The sequence below is a fragment of the Zophobas morio genome, unplaced genomic scaffold (assembly GCF_036711695.1).
Source record: "Zophobas morio isolate AGI-343-1 ecotype UQ-CSIRO unplaced genomic scaffold, CSIRO_AGI_Zmor_V1 ptg000044l, whole genome shotgun sequence".
Classification (NCBI taxonomy): Eukaryota; Metazoa; Arthropoda; class Insecta; order Coleoptera; family Tenebrionidae; genus Zophobas; species Zophobas morio.
This window is the reverse complement of record NW_026972149.1, coordinates 9889033-9903092: the sequence shown is the minus strand read 5'-3', so window position 1 is coordinate 9903092 and position 14060 is coordinate 9889033. Positions and strand designations below refer to the sequence as shown.

The 14060-nt window shown below is 35.7% G+C and overlaps 3 protein-coding genes across 6 annotated transcripts in view; all 3 read right to left on the bottom strand.

Moving 5' to 3' along the window:
* Cnc (cap-n-collar) overlaps positions 1-6582 on the bottom strand; it is a 45274-nt gene extending 38692 nt beyond the window's left edge. The window contains exon 1 of the mRNA XM_064073186.1: positions 5707-6582. Within this exon, the coding sequence (XP_063929256.1) occupies positions 5707-6162 (456 nt within the window). The 5' untranslated portion in view covers positions 6163-6582. The remainder of the gene's footprint in view (positions 1-5706) is intronic.
* A 502-nt stretch (positions 6583-7084) lies between these two features.
* LOC135141367 (pancreatic lipase-related protein 2-like) lies at positions 7085-9107 on the bottom strand. 4 transcript variants are annotated; one of them, XR_010282377.1, is made up of 5 exons: positions 8833-9107; positions 8411-8656; positions 8033-8236; positions 7834-7978; positions 7085-7244 (listed from the first exon to the last, which is right to left on the bottom strand). XR_010282377.1 is itself a non-coding variant. In XM_064072416.1 (5 exons), exons 1-4 carry the CDS (start codon positions 9101-9103, stop codon positions 7834-7836), a joined length of 876 nt encoding a protein of 291 aa, XP_063928486.1. In that variant the 5' UTR covers positions 9104-9107; the 3' UTR covers positions 7085-7244. The 4 variants fall into 4 exon arrangements, 2 of the variants coding, with proteins under 2 accessions (XP_063928486.1, XP_063928485.1); XR_010282376.1 differs by having other exon boundaries at positions 7838-7978; XM_064072416.1 differs by having other exon boundaries at positions 7834-7988.
* Positions 9108-9579: 472 nt separating this feature from the next.
* Positions 9580-14010, bottom strand: LOC135141366 (uncharacterized). The gene is made up of 6 exons (XM_064072414.1): positions 13908-14010; positions 13034-13857; positions 11876-12983; positions 11515-11823; positions 11267-11466; positions 9580-11089 (listed from the first exon to the last, which is right to left on the bottom strand). The coding sequence occupies exons 1-6, from the start codon at positions 13932-13934 to the stop codon at positions 9580-9582; spliced, it is 3978 nt and encodes a 1325-aa protein (XP_063928484.1). The 5' UTR covers positions 13935-14010.
* Between the last annotated feature and the right edge of the window lie 50 nt (positions 14011-14060).

Sequence of the window (14060 nt, the reverse complement as noted above, 5' to 3'; positions counted from 1 at the left end):
ACTCGTGTTATTTTGGTATTTTTGGAATAATAGGGCAACGCATCTTCGCTTATTTGCGCCACTGGTCTTTGTCTGCTCTAAATTGGCATTCGCTCAAAAGTTCGAGGGGAAAAACATTGAACGCATGTGAATCACATGACAAACAGCATCAGCATCGATTCTTAAGCGTTAATCAATTTGGTATCTTGACACACGTAGTGTGGATAAATTGAGCCCTCATTAGTTGGTTAACACGTTCCAGAGCAGTGTGGAATTCCATGAATGGAACGAAAATAAAACCAAAATAATCAGAATAGTGGGCCACTGGCCAATTTCATGTTAAAAATAATTATTCCATATTAAATCTTTCTTTGTTAAGGTGTATCGACGCAACGAACGGCGCAATATTACAAAATGTTGTTTTTCTTTAAATTAGAATTGTCCCCACGTGCAAAACAAGCCGGGATGGTTAACCCGCTGGTGTAAACACACAAACAACGTGGTAATTTTAGACGTAATAAAAATATCGACCAACCCCGATTAAATTAGACGACGATTTCACCCTACTTTCCGATTTTGATCAATATCGTCACTACTAGAACTAAACGTAGTTACTCATCGCTAATGATAATAATAATACACGTGGAGGCTTCTTCACACGCGATGCATAATTTCACACGTTACGTTACGAAATTTAATAATCTATTATTCTTCATATCTTTGTTAATCTTTCATCAGAATGAAAACATCTTGTTTATCATATCAATATTAGTCCGCAACTCCAAAGCCAGATTATACTGTTGACAAAACAAAGAATCTCATGATTGCCATGAGTCACAAAGAGCGAAAGTTGCTGCAACAGATATGCGTGGATGCGAATTTTACCTACTTTGATCCAACCCAGTAACTAAACAATAAAGAAAAACTTCACACTTGTTTATATTTTTGATTTGAATTTTTGACGTATTTTCCGAAAACATTTAAAACATATTAAAATCTAATGTACAATCGACAAATATACACTTTTAAACAAAACCTACAGTTGTAAATAACGTCGTTATACTGAAACTAACTGGCAGCAGTGTTTGTTTATTGCACACAAGGGCTTATTTTTTGCGTAACAAGTTTTAGTGGCAGCTTTACAGTATTTATTTTTCTGTACGTTGCACAGCCAAACTATATGTTTGTTTTGACTGGCTTACTAACGCAGTTTTTACAAATACAATAAAAAAAATCTAATCTACATTCAGCACTTCATTTATAAAAATAAATTCACTGCTTGTTTATTTTTACTCATATACGTGTTACTGTGGCATATAAGGTAATATTTAGGGCAGCTCTGGAAGTGTAACCGTTTATTTTAGGTAATTAATTAATTATTATTAAATTTTATAATTATTACAAGCGGAAACGTAACAGAAGATGGCTTCGCCACTAATGATGATATCGACTGGAGTTCAAATACAAGTTGAGTAGTGTACAACAACCGAGGGAAAAATTACACAGTATTAACTCCCGTCCGACAATAAACTCACATTGCTTTTGTAACGTAAAAAACGTAACTTATTCTGTTGTTTTTTAGCTTGTTACATGCGCACAGCACAATCGAATTATAAAATAAAAAATGCTACAATTTTACACATGACCATCAAAAATAATTTTCTTAGTTTAATAAATTAGACAAGAACATTGTGAAAGTTTCTCTAAAAACCGGACAACTATTAAGAAATTAAATAAAAAATAATTTGATAATTCATACGACTAAAAAATACACAAAAATGACTGCACAACTTGTCATTAAATTTGGTTTTCGCTATTTTTACTTCCCGAGCGTAAGCGTCGGCCGACTCTCTACTATTACATTTTCTCGCCCTTTCATGACCTTTAGAGTACGAAGAAATAGGTCTCCCGTTTCCGTCCGTCCGTCCGTCTGCCTGTCTGTCTGCCGTCTGTCCGGATATTTATTAGGCAGATTATCTCCAAAACTACTGGACCGATTTTTGTAAAATTTTGTATGTATATTAGGAATATCCTGCAGATGGTAAAACGCTGATCAAAATTTGGATAATCACCCCTACCAATTCGGTGACGTCCGCTCACTATATTGCATAACTAACATTACAGATTTTGTATGAAATTATATACTTCTCTACTTATGGTTTATGAATATTATCTTGATTTTGTTTATTATTGCTATATTGGTTTATTGCTTTGTCTTGTCTTTATATCAACATAATATCCAGCTTATCGACACAGGGTCGAAGGTATGAAACCAGCGGGCGCACACATTCTTTTTTTTTTTCAATTAAAATAAATTTAATAAAATTAATCACTCTTTCATTTTAATTGATGAAATTAATAACGAGTATTCTTACATTTTCTCGAAAATGTAAGAATACGCTTGTCTTTATAACAATAAAGTAAGAATTACAGTAATAACATTCAGAATATTTTGGTCAATTGAGGTTTATTAATAGAGTCATCTGTTTTGAGGCGACAAACTCATTCGAATTAAACAAATATCTACGGGACATTCTTCCGATGTATCAACATAAACATTTTAAACACTGCGCATATTGCTGAAATACCACTTTTCCTGTTGGTAATGTGCTGTAAATAAATTTTAGAATGTTCGTACTTGTACGGAGACGGTTTATACGGATATGCTTGTGATGCTGGACTCCTTCTGGCTTAATGTAACGGAAAATAGAGTTTATTTGTTTTTAATTCCTCTTCCGACTGACCGTTTATTGACATATATGACATCGAGATTGTGCAAAATGCAAAGTTGGCCACTTTCGGGCGTTCCAGTAATTTATGACTTGCCACCTGCATAAAGAGCTGCCGCCTCAGTTGTGTTTGTAATATCGTTTCTCATTCTTGTTTTGGCTTTTTGATCATTCAATAGTGTGCACTTTTAAAATTACTGCATTTGTATTCATATTTTTTCGATTTACTTATACAGGGTGATGCAAAAAAAAAAAATTAATCGAATGCCTTGAAATCTTGCAGACGTTTTCAATTTATTGCAGACATGGTAAATTTTTAATCAAAATATATCTGTTTATCCCCCCAAAAAATTGATACCGTCATGTCAAATGTGGTTTATGAATGGATTAATTTACTTTATTGATAAATCAAGAACCGCTCACTCCATTTTTCCGAAAATTGTGGGGGGCGTAATACATTATTATTAGTACTGGATATGTTTCATTGTACTTCATTTTTTGTAAAAGAGTCCGTCGGCCGACTCTCTTTTACATTTTCTCGATCTTTCATAAACCGTACAGTACGAAGAAATAGTCCTCCCGTTTCTGTTTGTTTGTCCGTCTGTCTGTCTGCCGTCCTAGATTTTTATTAAAAAGATAATCTCGAAAGTACTGAGCCGATTGTTGTCAAATTTTGTATTTATATTAGGAATATCATGTAGATGGTAAAACGCTAACCAAAATTTGTCTAATCATCGCCACCAATAATGTGTTAAATTGTATAAAATAACATAGTCCTACACATGTAGTTTATGACTCTGTGTTGAGTTTTTACTGGAAACGTCCAAATTTTAGGAAAAAAAAACAAAATTATATAACAACATTTTGTAATTTAATTTTAAATCTGCCAAACTGAATGCTTTGAAATCTTGCAGATGTTTTAAATTTATGGTAAGCATAATAATTTGTTCATATTTTTTAGATTTCCTTAAACAGGATTACTCAAAAAAATTAATGGAAATTTGCAATTTAACACCTTTTAAATTTAACAAGTTTAATTTTACAAGTTTAACAGGGGCAAAATCATTCTTATCTTAGCAAGTGCTAGCCCCACCCACCCGCCCCTATTTTCTCAGAGGGTATGACGTTCGCCAAAATAAGACTTATCTTAGCAAGTACTATCTTCTGAGAAAATAAAGGGCGGCTGGACGGGGCTAGTACTTGATAACATAAGTCTTATTTTGGCAAATGACATATCCTCTGAGAAAATAGGGGCGGGTGGGCGGGGCTAGTATTGGTAAGACGAGACTGATTTTGGCAAATGATATACACTCTAAGAAAGTAAAGGGTGGATGGGGCTAGTACTTGCTAAGATAAGACTTATTTCGGCAAATGACATATTCTCTGAGCAAATAGGGGGCGGGTGGGCGGGCCTAGTAATTAATTTCACAAGTATTAATCTTGTAAAAACTTGTGACATTTAAAGGTGTTAAGTTACAAATTTCCATGGTAACGAGTTAAATTCCTAAATCTACCAGAAATGCGCAAAATATCATGAGTTTTTACTTGTGCGTCATCATTGGTATTATTTTTTTTTAGATTGGCTTATACAGGTGACTCACAAAAATTAATGAATGTATCAATTTATTTTATTGGTTAAATCAAGAACGGCTCACTCCATTCTCCCAGAAAATTTTGGGAATACAATACTGTTATTTTTAGTATTACAGTGCACCAATCCAAGTTGATATACGTGTCCTTGCAAAAAATGTCATCACAAAATTCTGTAAAGTAAAAACTCAACTCAAAAATGCTGACTATGTTTCACTGTACTTTAGGTGCGAGTGAAGTTCTGTCGAAACAGCTTTCGACCAATTTTTAAACTGAACACTTTGACATACGTCATGATAAATTTGCGGTGTATATAATACATTTTTTCTACTCCAGCATCTAAAACCCTGTACACAGCGCTGAATGATATTTTAATCACAGTTTCATAATCCGTCGTTTTTGACTCTTTAAACGCGGTTCAACGATGTATTCGAGCTCATTAGTCACATCTTGAGTGCGTTGTCTAAAAAACAATCTGAAATCTGGTTAATTTAGAAGACTTTTTCATAGGCACTCGTTTTTAAACATTCGCTTCGCTCGAGCTTAAATAAACATAATATAGTGAAAATCGGTTACGATAATAAAAAATACATTTATTAAACCAATATACTAGAAGAACACAGGTTGTGGGATGTATTTCATTCTCAAACCATGGTTGCCATTGGGAATAAAGTTTAAGCGGTGTTTTAAGCGTTTCTGAGTTAATCAATCGTCAAATAAAAAATGTTTTGCTTCATAAAACTTTATTGACGATAATGTAGTTATTACATTAACGGCAAGACTTTGAAACTAGCGAACCGTTGTACTACATCATATGAAATAATTATTAGTGACAAAAAAAGTGCACTGTTAGCGAGATAAGAAAGTTTAATGACAATAGAAAAACATGTCATATCAACAAATTTCTGTATTACAACGATAATGACTGGCTAAAAAATATCTATAGTACATATCTCCCCCGATCGCCAACATAATTCGCAACCATAATAATTCGATAACCACAAACGTTATCGTTTTTCTAATATTACACTCTGAATTGAGTTTGAATGTCAAAAAGGAGAATGTTTTGGGTACCAAAACTGCGAATGTGTCTTTTTGTGGCAACACCACAATAACGATGCAAGTAAACAATAATTAATGACGCAATTTATAAGGTTGAAGTTTACATCCACTACATGGGTAAAACGTAGCGTAATTATTCTGCAGTCCCACATACAAACCTACTTGCTTAACCGCGTTTTTCCACTAATTATCAGCGTTAAATAATTATATTCGAGTAATTTAGTGAATTAACCATGAGCAAGTTTTTGAAAATGTAGCAACAAGTGTTTGAAGCCGTGTGATTGTGCACAGAATGAATCACCGTTTAAGACGCTATTGATACGCTTATCACTAATTTACAACAAACCTCCTGAGTGAGTTCGAGTCCTACATCGATGGGGCCAGACGAGGCTTCGTTCGAGCTGGCGCTCTCCTCGTTCTGGTTTTGAGTCGTGATGATATCCGCAGGCACATCTTGGGTGGCCAAGGGGGCCCCTGTAGTCCGTTCGATGTTAAGCAAATAGGCTGTGACATCTGGATGTCGATAGCTGTCCCGATTGTATCTTCCTAGCAAGTTTAAGTCGGCGAATAATTCACGTTCGTAGTTAAGCAGCACTGAATCGAGGCTCTTGGGGTGCACGAAATGCGACCGCAGGACCGTCGGTGTCAGAGATCTCCAGCTCGTTCCGTTGTCGAAGTCGTAATTGGGGCTGTTATTAAAGAGATCGTTTTCGAAATAGGGTCCACTGTTGCCTCTGAGTAAGCTCAGGATGAGAGCGAGCTGGAGGAGTTCGTCTCTGTACACTTTCTTTAGCGATAACATTTTGTTTGGAGTTTTTGCACAGTTTCACAGCAACTTAACCTAAAAATTTCTGGGAATTTAAAATAAAACTGTTTCTCCTTGGGAGGAGCATTTTCACTGGCTTTTCGACATCCTCGACGATTTCACACCTTCTTGCACTGGTTTTGTTTCACAAACTTCATCATCAACAATTATTTCGGGCGATTATAAATATCTGATGACAATTAACAGGATGACAGATCGGATTGCTAGACCGGTCATACGGTTTTACAATAAATTGCGTTTGACAGTCCACGGTAACTAGATTTATTGCACTTTTAAGTCAAATTCTGATGACTTAAGTCACTTTACTGAGTTCACTTTAATTATATTGCACGGGTTAACAACTTACACCTGTCCAACACGATCTTGGAATACACATCAATGTATAAATTTTAGCGAATTGCTGCGCACTGCAACAAAAAAGAGTGGGGCGGCGGAAAGTTTACGTACTGCAAGGTACACGCACGGTTCAAAAAATCAGCGCTCTAACTTTTATTTTAAATTTATTCCGAGAAAAGACAGAAATAAACTTAATCAGATTTCGATCATCTTTAATTTATAGCGAAAGTGCGCACTCGCTACCATACCAGAACTCCGAAACAATATACTCACTCTGCAAAATATGTACTGCTCGTGGATTGTCAAACCGTAAATGACAATTTCATACTCCTCCCTCATATTTGACGCAGATAAAAACATTCAAACTGACTACTTATCAAAATATGGAAAACCCCGATATTTGTGTGAAAATTGACAAACTCGGTTCATACTGACACACGTCGGTTCAACATTTTAAATGACGTCACGAACTGCTTTTTATTTAAGCGTTGAGGACACTACTTTGGCCTTTGCCCTTAGGAAGCAGTTTCAATTCAAATCGTAGGAAAATTAAATGCAAATCAACTTCACACGCATTTATTTATGAGCCACGTTACAAATTTACATGAACTTAATTCACCCAGTCGAAATCCTAAAATCGTCAGTCCTGACACTTTTGAGTCGTCTGACGTTTGGCGAAAGGGGGCTCTGCATTCGTTTCCAAAAAATATATCCCTCGGGACCTAAAACACAACGTAGAGGAAATTTAGTCATTTGCATACTGCGCCAGGTTATCAACACGTATTCAAATTGTCAACGATACGAGCACAATAAAGCAACGTTTACACCAACGTTGTCGGTCAAAGTGAAGCTGTTTTTCACGACCTAGATAACGCTATGACCGCAACTCTAACCCGCAGTCAAATTGATTTCACATTCCGTTGGTCAAGCAGCAAATCACAGGCATCGCGTTATTTTTTTTTCCAGTCAACACTCATCCTTCATAATTTGATAATAGTTTGAACAAACACTGTCAACATTTTTTCAACAAATAAGATAAATGTGTGTCGATTTATTGACAAGACAAGCTTTTCAAAAAAAAAAAAATTACAAACAATTGAAAAAAACTGACAAGTAGCACCCAAAAACGTGACGTAAGCACTGTTATTATTCTACTTTCGAGTACTGAATTGTCTAAATATTCGAAAATATTGACTAGTACAGAAAATCTGAGGCAGAATTGTAAGGTTGCAGCTCGCTTCGCTCGCCAAAGAAAGTATAGTTTTTTGAAACTAATTGTCGATTACATCTCGTGTACCACGTCTTTTGTACCTACTCTGGTGACAGGTGATGTCCCATATGAACCGGTTTCTCTTGTAGACACGGGTCGCCGCTTCCTGTCACGTTACAACGCCTAGCCTCAAACGGATACTCGTTAATGACCGATTCTGTGTAAAATAAGACGGACCTGATGTGGCTGCAAGACACTATAAGAAACAACGATTATCTACTGCGAAATAAAAGTACCAACCAGAAGTCAGTATGTTGTTACAGCCCGGTTGGGGCGACGTTCCCTCATTCGGATAAAAATCAGCATGACCTATCGGTTTGGTTATACCGAATTCTTCGGCGTCGGTGTGAATCACGTCGACGAAAAGAGCGTCACTTTTGTCTAAAGACACGGATTCATCTCTTTCTTCGAGTAATTCGAAGAGGGGTCCTGCGGGATCTAGACCTAGAAATCCGGCTGGTTACGTTATAACCGATAAAAAAAAAAGTTCTGTAGGCCATGAAATTTATCTTTAAAATAATCACGTTGGCACCTATTTGACATCGAACAGAGTTGCCAATATCATTTTTTTAATATTAAATTTCAAAACTTGCAGAGGACTTTCTTTCGGCCTTGTACCGGTGATCCTGCCCACCCTGCCTCCGACATACGCGCCGGCTATCCCTGAAATATGAGCACCTAAGCTGTGGCCTATCATGTGGATGTTCCGTAAATCTATATAGTTATTTTGTTCTAGCAACGATAAGAACTGTCCTACGTAGGTTCCCACGGGAACCGTGTTATCAACCGCTTGGAGATACATGAAAGCGGCTAACCGACCCCAGTCAACGACGATAACGTTAGAGTCCTCAGCGTTATTGAGTACTGAAAGGAAAAGAAACTTTGATAGTTTGACCACAAACCTCCTACCAGACAGAGTTGTCAAAATCAGCAAAGTTACATATCGGGTATACTGTTGAAAAAGTCATCAAATTGGCTTTGATTTTTTGTAAATATCTATACCGCCAACTTCATGACTTTTTCAATAGAACAACGGTTACCTTGGCGTAAGCGGGCGATAATTTCACGATGTTTGTGGTCGGTGTATCCGTGAATCACAAAATAGCATTTCAATTTTGGATTGAAGTAGGATAGCGGTAGTAGAGAGGGATAAGTCGGTGGGAGAATCTGAGCTACTTGTGGATTTTTTCGGGTGTAAAGATTAAAACTGACGTCTTCGCTGATGTTTCGTACTATTTGAGTCTCTAACATGTAACTGAGTGCACCCTGGAACTGAAGAAAAAGTTTTTCCGCGGAAGTATCTACATCCATGAGGGTAGCTAAAACATATATTGGGGAAAATGGAAAGTTTGAAAGATCGTACCTTTGCTAATCAAATAAGTAATGATCAAAGGCAAAATTAACATCTTGTGTTTAGGTGTCGCTACACTTCTGCTGTAAGTTGAACACCCACTATACAACTGTATTGTGCAGTTATCATAATTAAATAAAGCCAGTCATGAAGATTTCAATGTAATTTTGAGGAAATAATATCGCATTTATTCAATTTCCTACAAGATATACAACCCACTGTATATATATATATGGGGGTTTCACTGTTGAGGGGGTCATGAAACTGTAGGCAATATTGTTTTATTGTCTACTAGATTAAAAACACAACACCTAACCGACCGACGTGAATAACTACACTAACAACACACTACTTTGACCGTATACTTCCAAACTAAAAACGTGACACTTCATCTACAAGACTAAAAATTTGACAACTTTTCAACAAAAAAATTTATTCAAGTTTTACAAAGTTCAGCACTTCTCGTTGTACAAGCGCTTAACGATTTAAGTATTATCATTTTAATATACCGCTTAGGTAAAGAACAATCATTTTCAATTAAATAGTAGGTGTCAGATTCTACCAAATCATCAGATAAACTATCAACATAATCATAAAATTCAAATAGCAATTTAAAAACTAATGTCTTTTCACCTACATAACTCATCAAATTTTCACAATTCAGCAAATTAACAAGACTAACTAAAACTGAAGAACAATGCGAATTTGTCAACGACGACACGAACTTACACATTTCAAAACAAGTAGATTCGTTTAACAATAAATAAAAAATTAATTTTATTACAACATATCTGTCTTCAGTTGACACAAGTCCATATAAATGTGTTATAGTGATGGATAAATCGACCAAAACTTCGTCTTGGTCTATGGCGTCCACGTATTTTTTAACCCATTTCTTTAAAAATACTTCGTCATTAGTCTTAAAGTCAGAACGAGCTAAAGCCAAAACGTAAATAAAGACTTTGTAAATACACTCGGTCTGAAAATCTTGTCTAATCTGAGCAATTAAATCACTCGATAAACTTAAGTCACGTGTGAACTCGTAGATTAACAAAATCGTTTTAGAGTAGGCCATGATTAAAAATGTCTGATCATCGGACAACGTGGCCAACTTTAAAACCAAAACTTTCAGGACTGCAGTCGCCGGAAACGACTTATGAGTCGATTTATCCACCAAAATCGACAATATTCTAATTTGTAAGAATTCGGGTAAATGACACTGTAATATCCTATTTAATAAAATTCCCAGATGAGCAAACCCGATTTCTGCAACCACGAAAGGAATGTAATTATTAAGCCAAATGCGTTTTTTATAGTCTATTTCATCAGTAAGAGACGCGACGATTTTATCAGATAAGTCCTCAACTGTACACAACCTTACTGATAATAAATTAAAATATAAACAATTAAATGGCTTTAAATAATTAACTAGAGCATCCACAGCACGACTGATAACACCTTCACGTGTTCGGACTAGCGACGATTTGTACTTATGATCCAGTTCCTGAAGAAGTTTAATTAAATTCGCGAAAACGTTCTTGTCCATGTGCACGAACTCCCGTTGGATATAATACACCACTTCCGAAAAAACGGAAGGAATTTTATCACTCGGACACAACGACGTGAAAGCCCTGATAGCCAAAAATCCCGCATTGTTTGAATAATTTTTCATAATCCGAACAAACAAGTGGCGGAATTTTTCAAAATCTCTCCTTAGACAGGTTTGGACGAACATGTCATTTTTGATTTGCGATTCCGAGAAAAACAAAAGCACTAAAATAGCGCTATCGTTTAGTTCTTTTTTTGATAAAACTTCATAAAAATGAGAAACGAGGGAGGGAAATAACATGAATAAATCCTCGATTGTCTTCGGTCGGGTGATTTCGTCCAGAGAAACTCCTAAAAATCGCTCGATCAACGACTTCATGAGTTGCAGATCGGCATTCCTAAAAAAAACTCATTTTAAGCACCATGTAGTGAAAATTCTGTTAGCGGAAATTTAAATTTGAGCGGGAAATTCAAGTTATAGGTTCTAATTTGGCAACAATGGTCGATTTTTTTGAAACCGCACAACCAATAAGAATCTACAATTGGAATTTCCAGTCGCTACGTGACTTATTCACCTGACAATCCAACTCGGTTTGTTAAAAAGACGAATACAGTGCTTGATGATGTCCACAATAAACGAAAGCGTGTATTGATGAATCGAATTATCCGACACTAACACTTCTAAACTGTGTAAAGTTGACGATAAAGTCGAATCTGAAGATAATGGATTTGAGAGGACTTCAAGCATGAAATTTAAAGATGAGACCAGAAATGGCTACAAAGAAACTAATGTGGAAGAAGTTTGAATTCATTTCAATTCTACCTTGTTTAGATTCTTATCTGAAAGACACAAAGCGTGAATGACGAGTCGGGTTTCCGGATTTCGTCTAATTTTTCCACTTTGTTTATTATGATAAAGCGACCTTAAAGTTCGGTCTAATAATTTTATTTTCAGTGTTTTGTCTTCGTCTGATTCCATTGACGAGCCGAAGAAATTGACGAAGTTGGCGGCCAGAGAAACCGGTCGTTTCATGTTGCTTCTTTGGATTATTTTACACAGGTGGTCCAAAAGTCGCTCTTTGTTCAGTTCGGACCAATGGGATTTTGAAAGTGTCAAACACTCGATGACGTTCTATAGACATTACTGACAATCAAAATCGCCAACAAAAATTTTTACTACTTACGTTGATGAGGGACTCGAGGACTTTATAGTCTTTTGTGTTTAGACCACTGCTAAGATCGTCGTCGAAAATATTGGCAAAAAAATCCAAACTTTTTTCTATCAACGCATTAACATTGATATCATCGTAAGTGATAACGACTGCTAGTATGTCTAAGATTAAAACACAAACGAACATACTTGGCGGATCAAAATTATGGACTGTATTTTCAAAAATATGGCACAGCTTTACAATATCTTCGACTTGTAATTTTTTGTACGATACAATTAGATCTGCATAGGCGCGAATTTTTTCAGAACTTTGTAAACAAACCGTTTCACTTACAACTTCTAAAAGCTTAGTCATATTTGACAAGCTTTCCAAGTTAATGACATCTAAGTATCTTTCTTTAACGACTTGAATTAACTTCGGGCAATACTTAAATTCACGAACAAGAAGGCTTTCCATACAATTTACTAACAACAAACTTCCAAAAGTATCTCCCCAAAAGCCTGTATTTAGTAGTTTTTGATACAATAAATTTCCCCCAACTTCATACGCATTTTCTCGATCAATTTTAAAACAAGTGACTAAAACGGAAGAAGAACCTGACGCCACATCCCACACGAGTTTAAGAAGTTGCGCGGACACTTCATAATTGACACCATTTAAAATTCGGCCACAAAATCGATAAACCGAAGTCAAAAAATTTAGGTGTAGTTGTACATCTGCAAGATCCGACTTGTACAAATTCATGTGACCGTTCAAAAATATTTGCGAAAACAAATGTTTCAGAGTTTTCAAAACTTCATCAGGGAACTCAGAGTGGGAGTAGTGATTGAGATAAAACAGAGCAGCATTTAGTTCAAAATCGTCCGGCTTCATTTGCTTCTTTAAGTACGTACAAACAATTTTCAAACCTATGTGGCTAGTTTTCGCGTATTTTAAGAAATTGAAAGTGTCTAAATCGAACGAGTTGTCATAAAAACCATTTTTGCGTGTTTCCAGTAACGTGTACGCTTTTAATTGAAAGTCGACGTCGTCTTTTTCAGCAATGAACGTGTAAAAGTCGCTTTTGTACTCTTTCACGGTTATCGGGATCCAATACTTCAAAAAACTTTGATAAAATTCCCTAAAACCAAGTTTACACTAACGGATTTTTTTTCAGCTGTTTGCACTTACCCTTCATCGAAATTTTGAAAATGGTGGCTATAATGTGGCCATATTTCTTCGACGAATTCGTCAAAGTTACAAATGCTTGTTATCGCTTTGTAGTAAAAAGAACCATCTCTGCTATCGGTGTTATTACAAAATAATTTTAAAATTTGTTTGTTGATTAAGGTGAAAACAATGCGAATTTCTTTTTCTTCGCAGTGCTTTAAAATATCGTTTAAATCAATGCCTTTAATTGGAAGGTTGTTAAAATTGCACAAATACTTCTTCGTAGCGTGAGGCAACGACCTCAATATGAGTCTACTCACATTCTGGGCACAGTTTTTAAAACCTGTTAATGGAGAAAATGCCGCTTTATTCATGTTTTGAAGGATTAACAGCGATAAATCGGGTGTCAAGACATCCTCCCGCTTCCTCAAAATCATCTCGAGAAACCTTAACAAATAAGAACTTTGATACTTTAGAATATCGATCGTTTTAAGAATTTCTTCTACTAGTGTTTGAACAAATCTTTTTGTACTGTTTGATTGAATAAAGAGGCTTTTCCTGTATTTTAACGACACAATAAGCAGGAATTTAAAGACGAATGTATCCCGGATATGTATTTTAAAAACATTGTTATTGTTGGACACGTGTATTTGGTTGCAGTCATTGAGGTTATGTAACATGTTTAAAAATTTATTTTCAAAATCTTTGTCGAAAAGTTGCGATATTAAAGCAGAAACCATTTTTGTGGTGCTTTCTATATCTACGATTGTTTCAACAGGCTGGTGTGCGAGGTACGTTAATAAACTTATCAGTTCTTCGTGTTCATGATTAATTGCCATATTTAGCTACAAGAATTTTGATAAAAACCTAGTCATAATTGAATAATGGTACTTACGGTCGAAAAAATTTCAACTAGACCCATTTCAGTGCCCCTAAAACGTTCTTTTCGGAATCAAAACAGAGTGACCACAAAGTTGGGTTATGTCATACTTTGACAGTTAAAAGCGCGCGAAAGTGATTCAAATGTGTCACATAAGAAAAGACGTTG

Bases quoted from the DNA above. Each gene is read 5' to 3' on its own strand.
- LOC135141367 (XM_064072415.1), bottom strand. From the start codon at position 9,103: ATGGATGTAGATACTTCCGCGGAAAAACTTTTTCTTCAGTTCCAGGGT. The intron at 8,237-8,410 runs GTACAAGGCCGA...CCGGATTTCTAG, and splicing joins CAGGGTGGGCAGGATCACCG to GTCTAGATCCCGCAGGACCC. The intron at 7,989-8,032 runs GTTGGTACTTTT...TGTTTCTTATAG, and splicing joins TAACAACATACTGACTTCTG to TGTCTTGCAGCCACATCAGG.
- LOC135141366 (XM_064072414.1), bottom strand. From the start codon at position 13,934: ATGGGTCTAGTTGAAATTTTTTCGACC. The intron at 13,858-13,907 runs GTAAGTACCATT...AAATTCTTGTAG, and splicing joins TAGTTGAAATTTTTTCGACC to CTAAATATGGCAATTAATCA. The intron at 11,824-11,875 runs GTAAGTAGTAAA...TAATGTCTATAG, and splicing joins TCCTCGAGTCCCTCATCAAC to AACGTCATCGAGTGTTTGAC.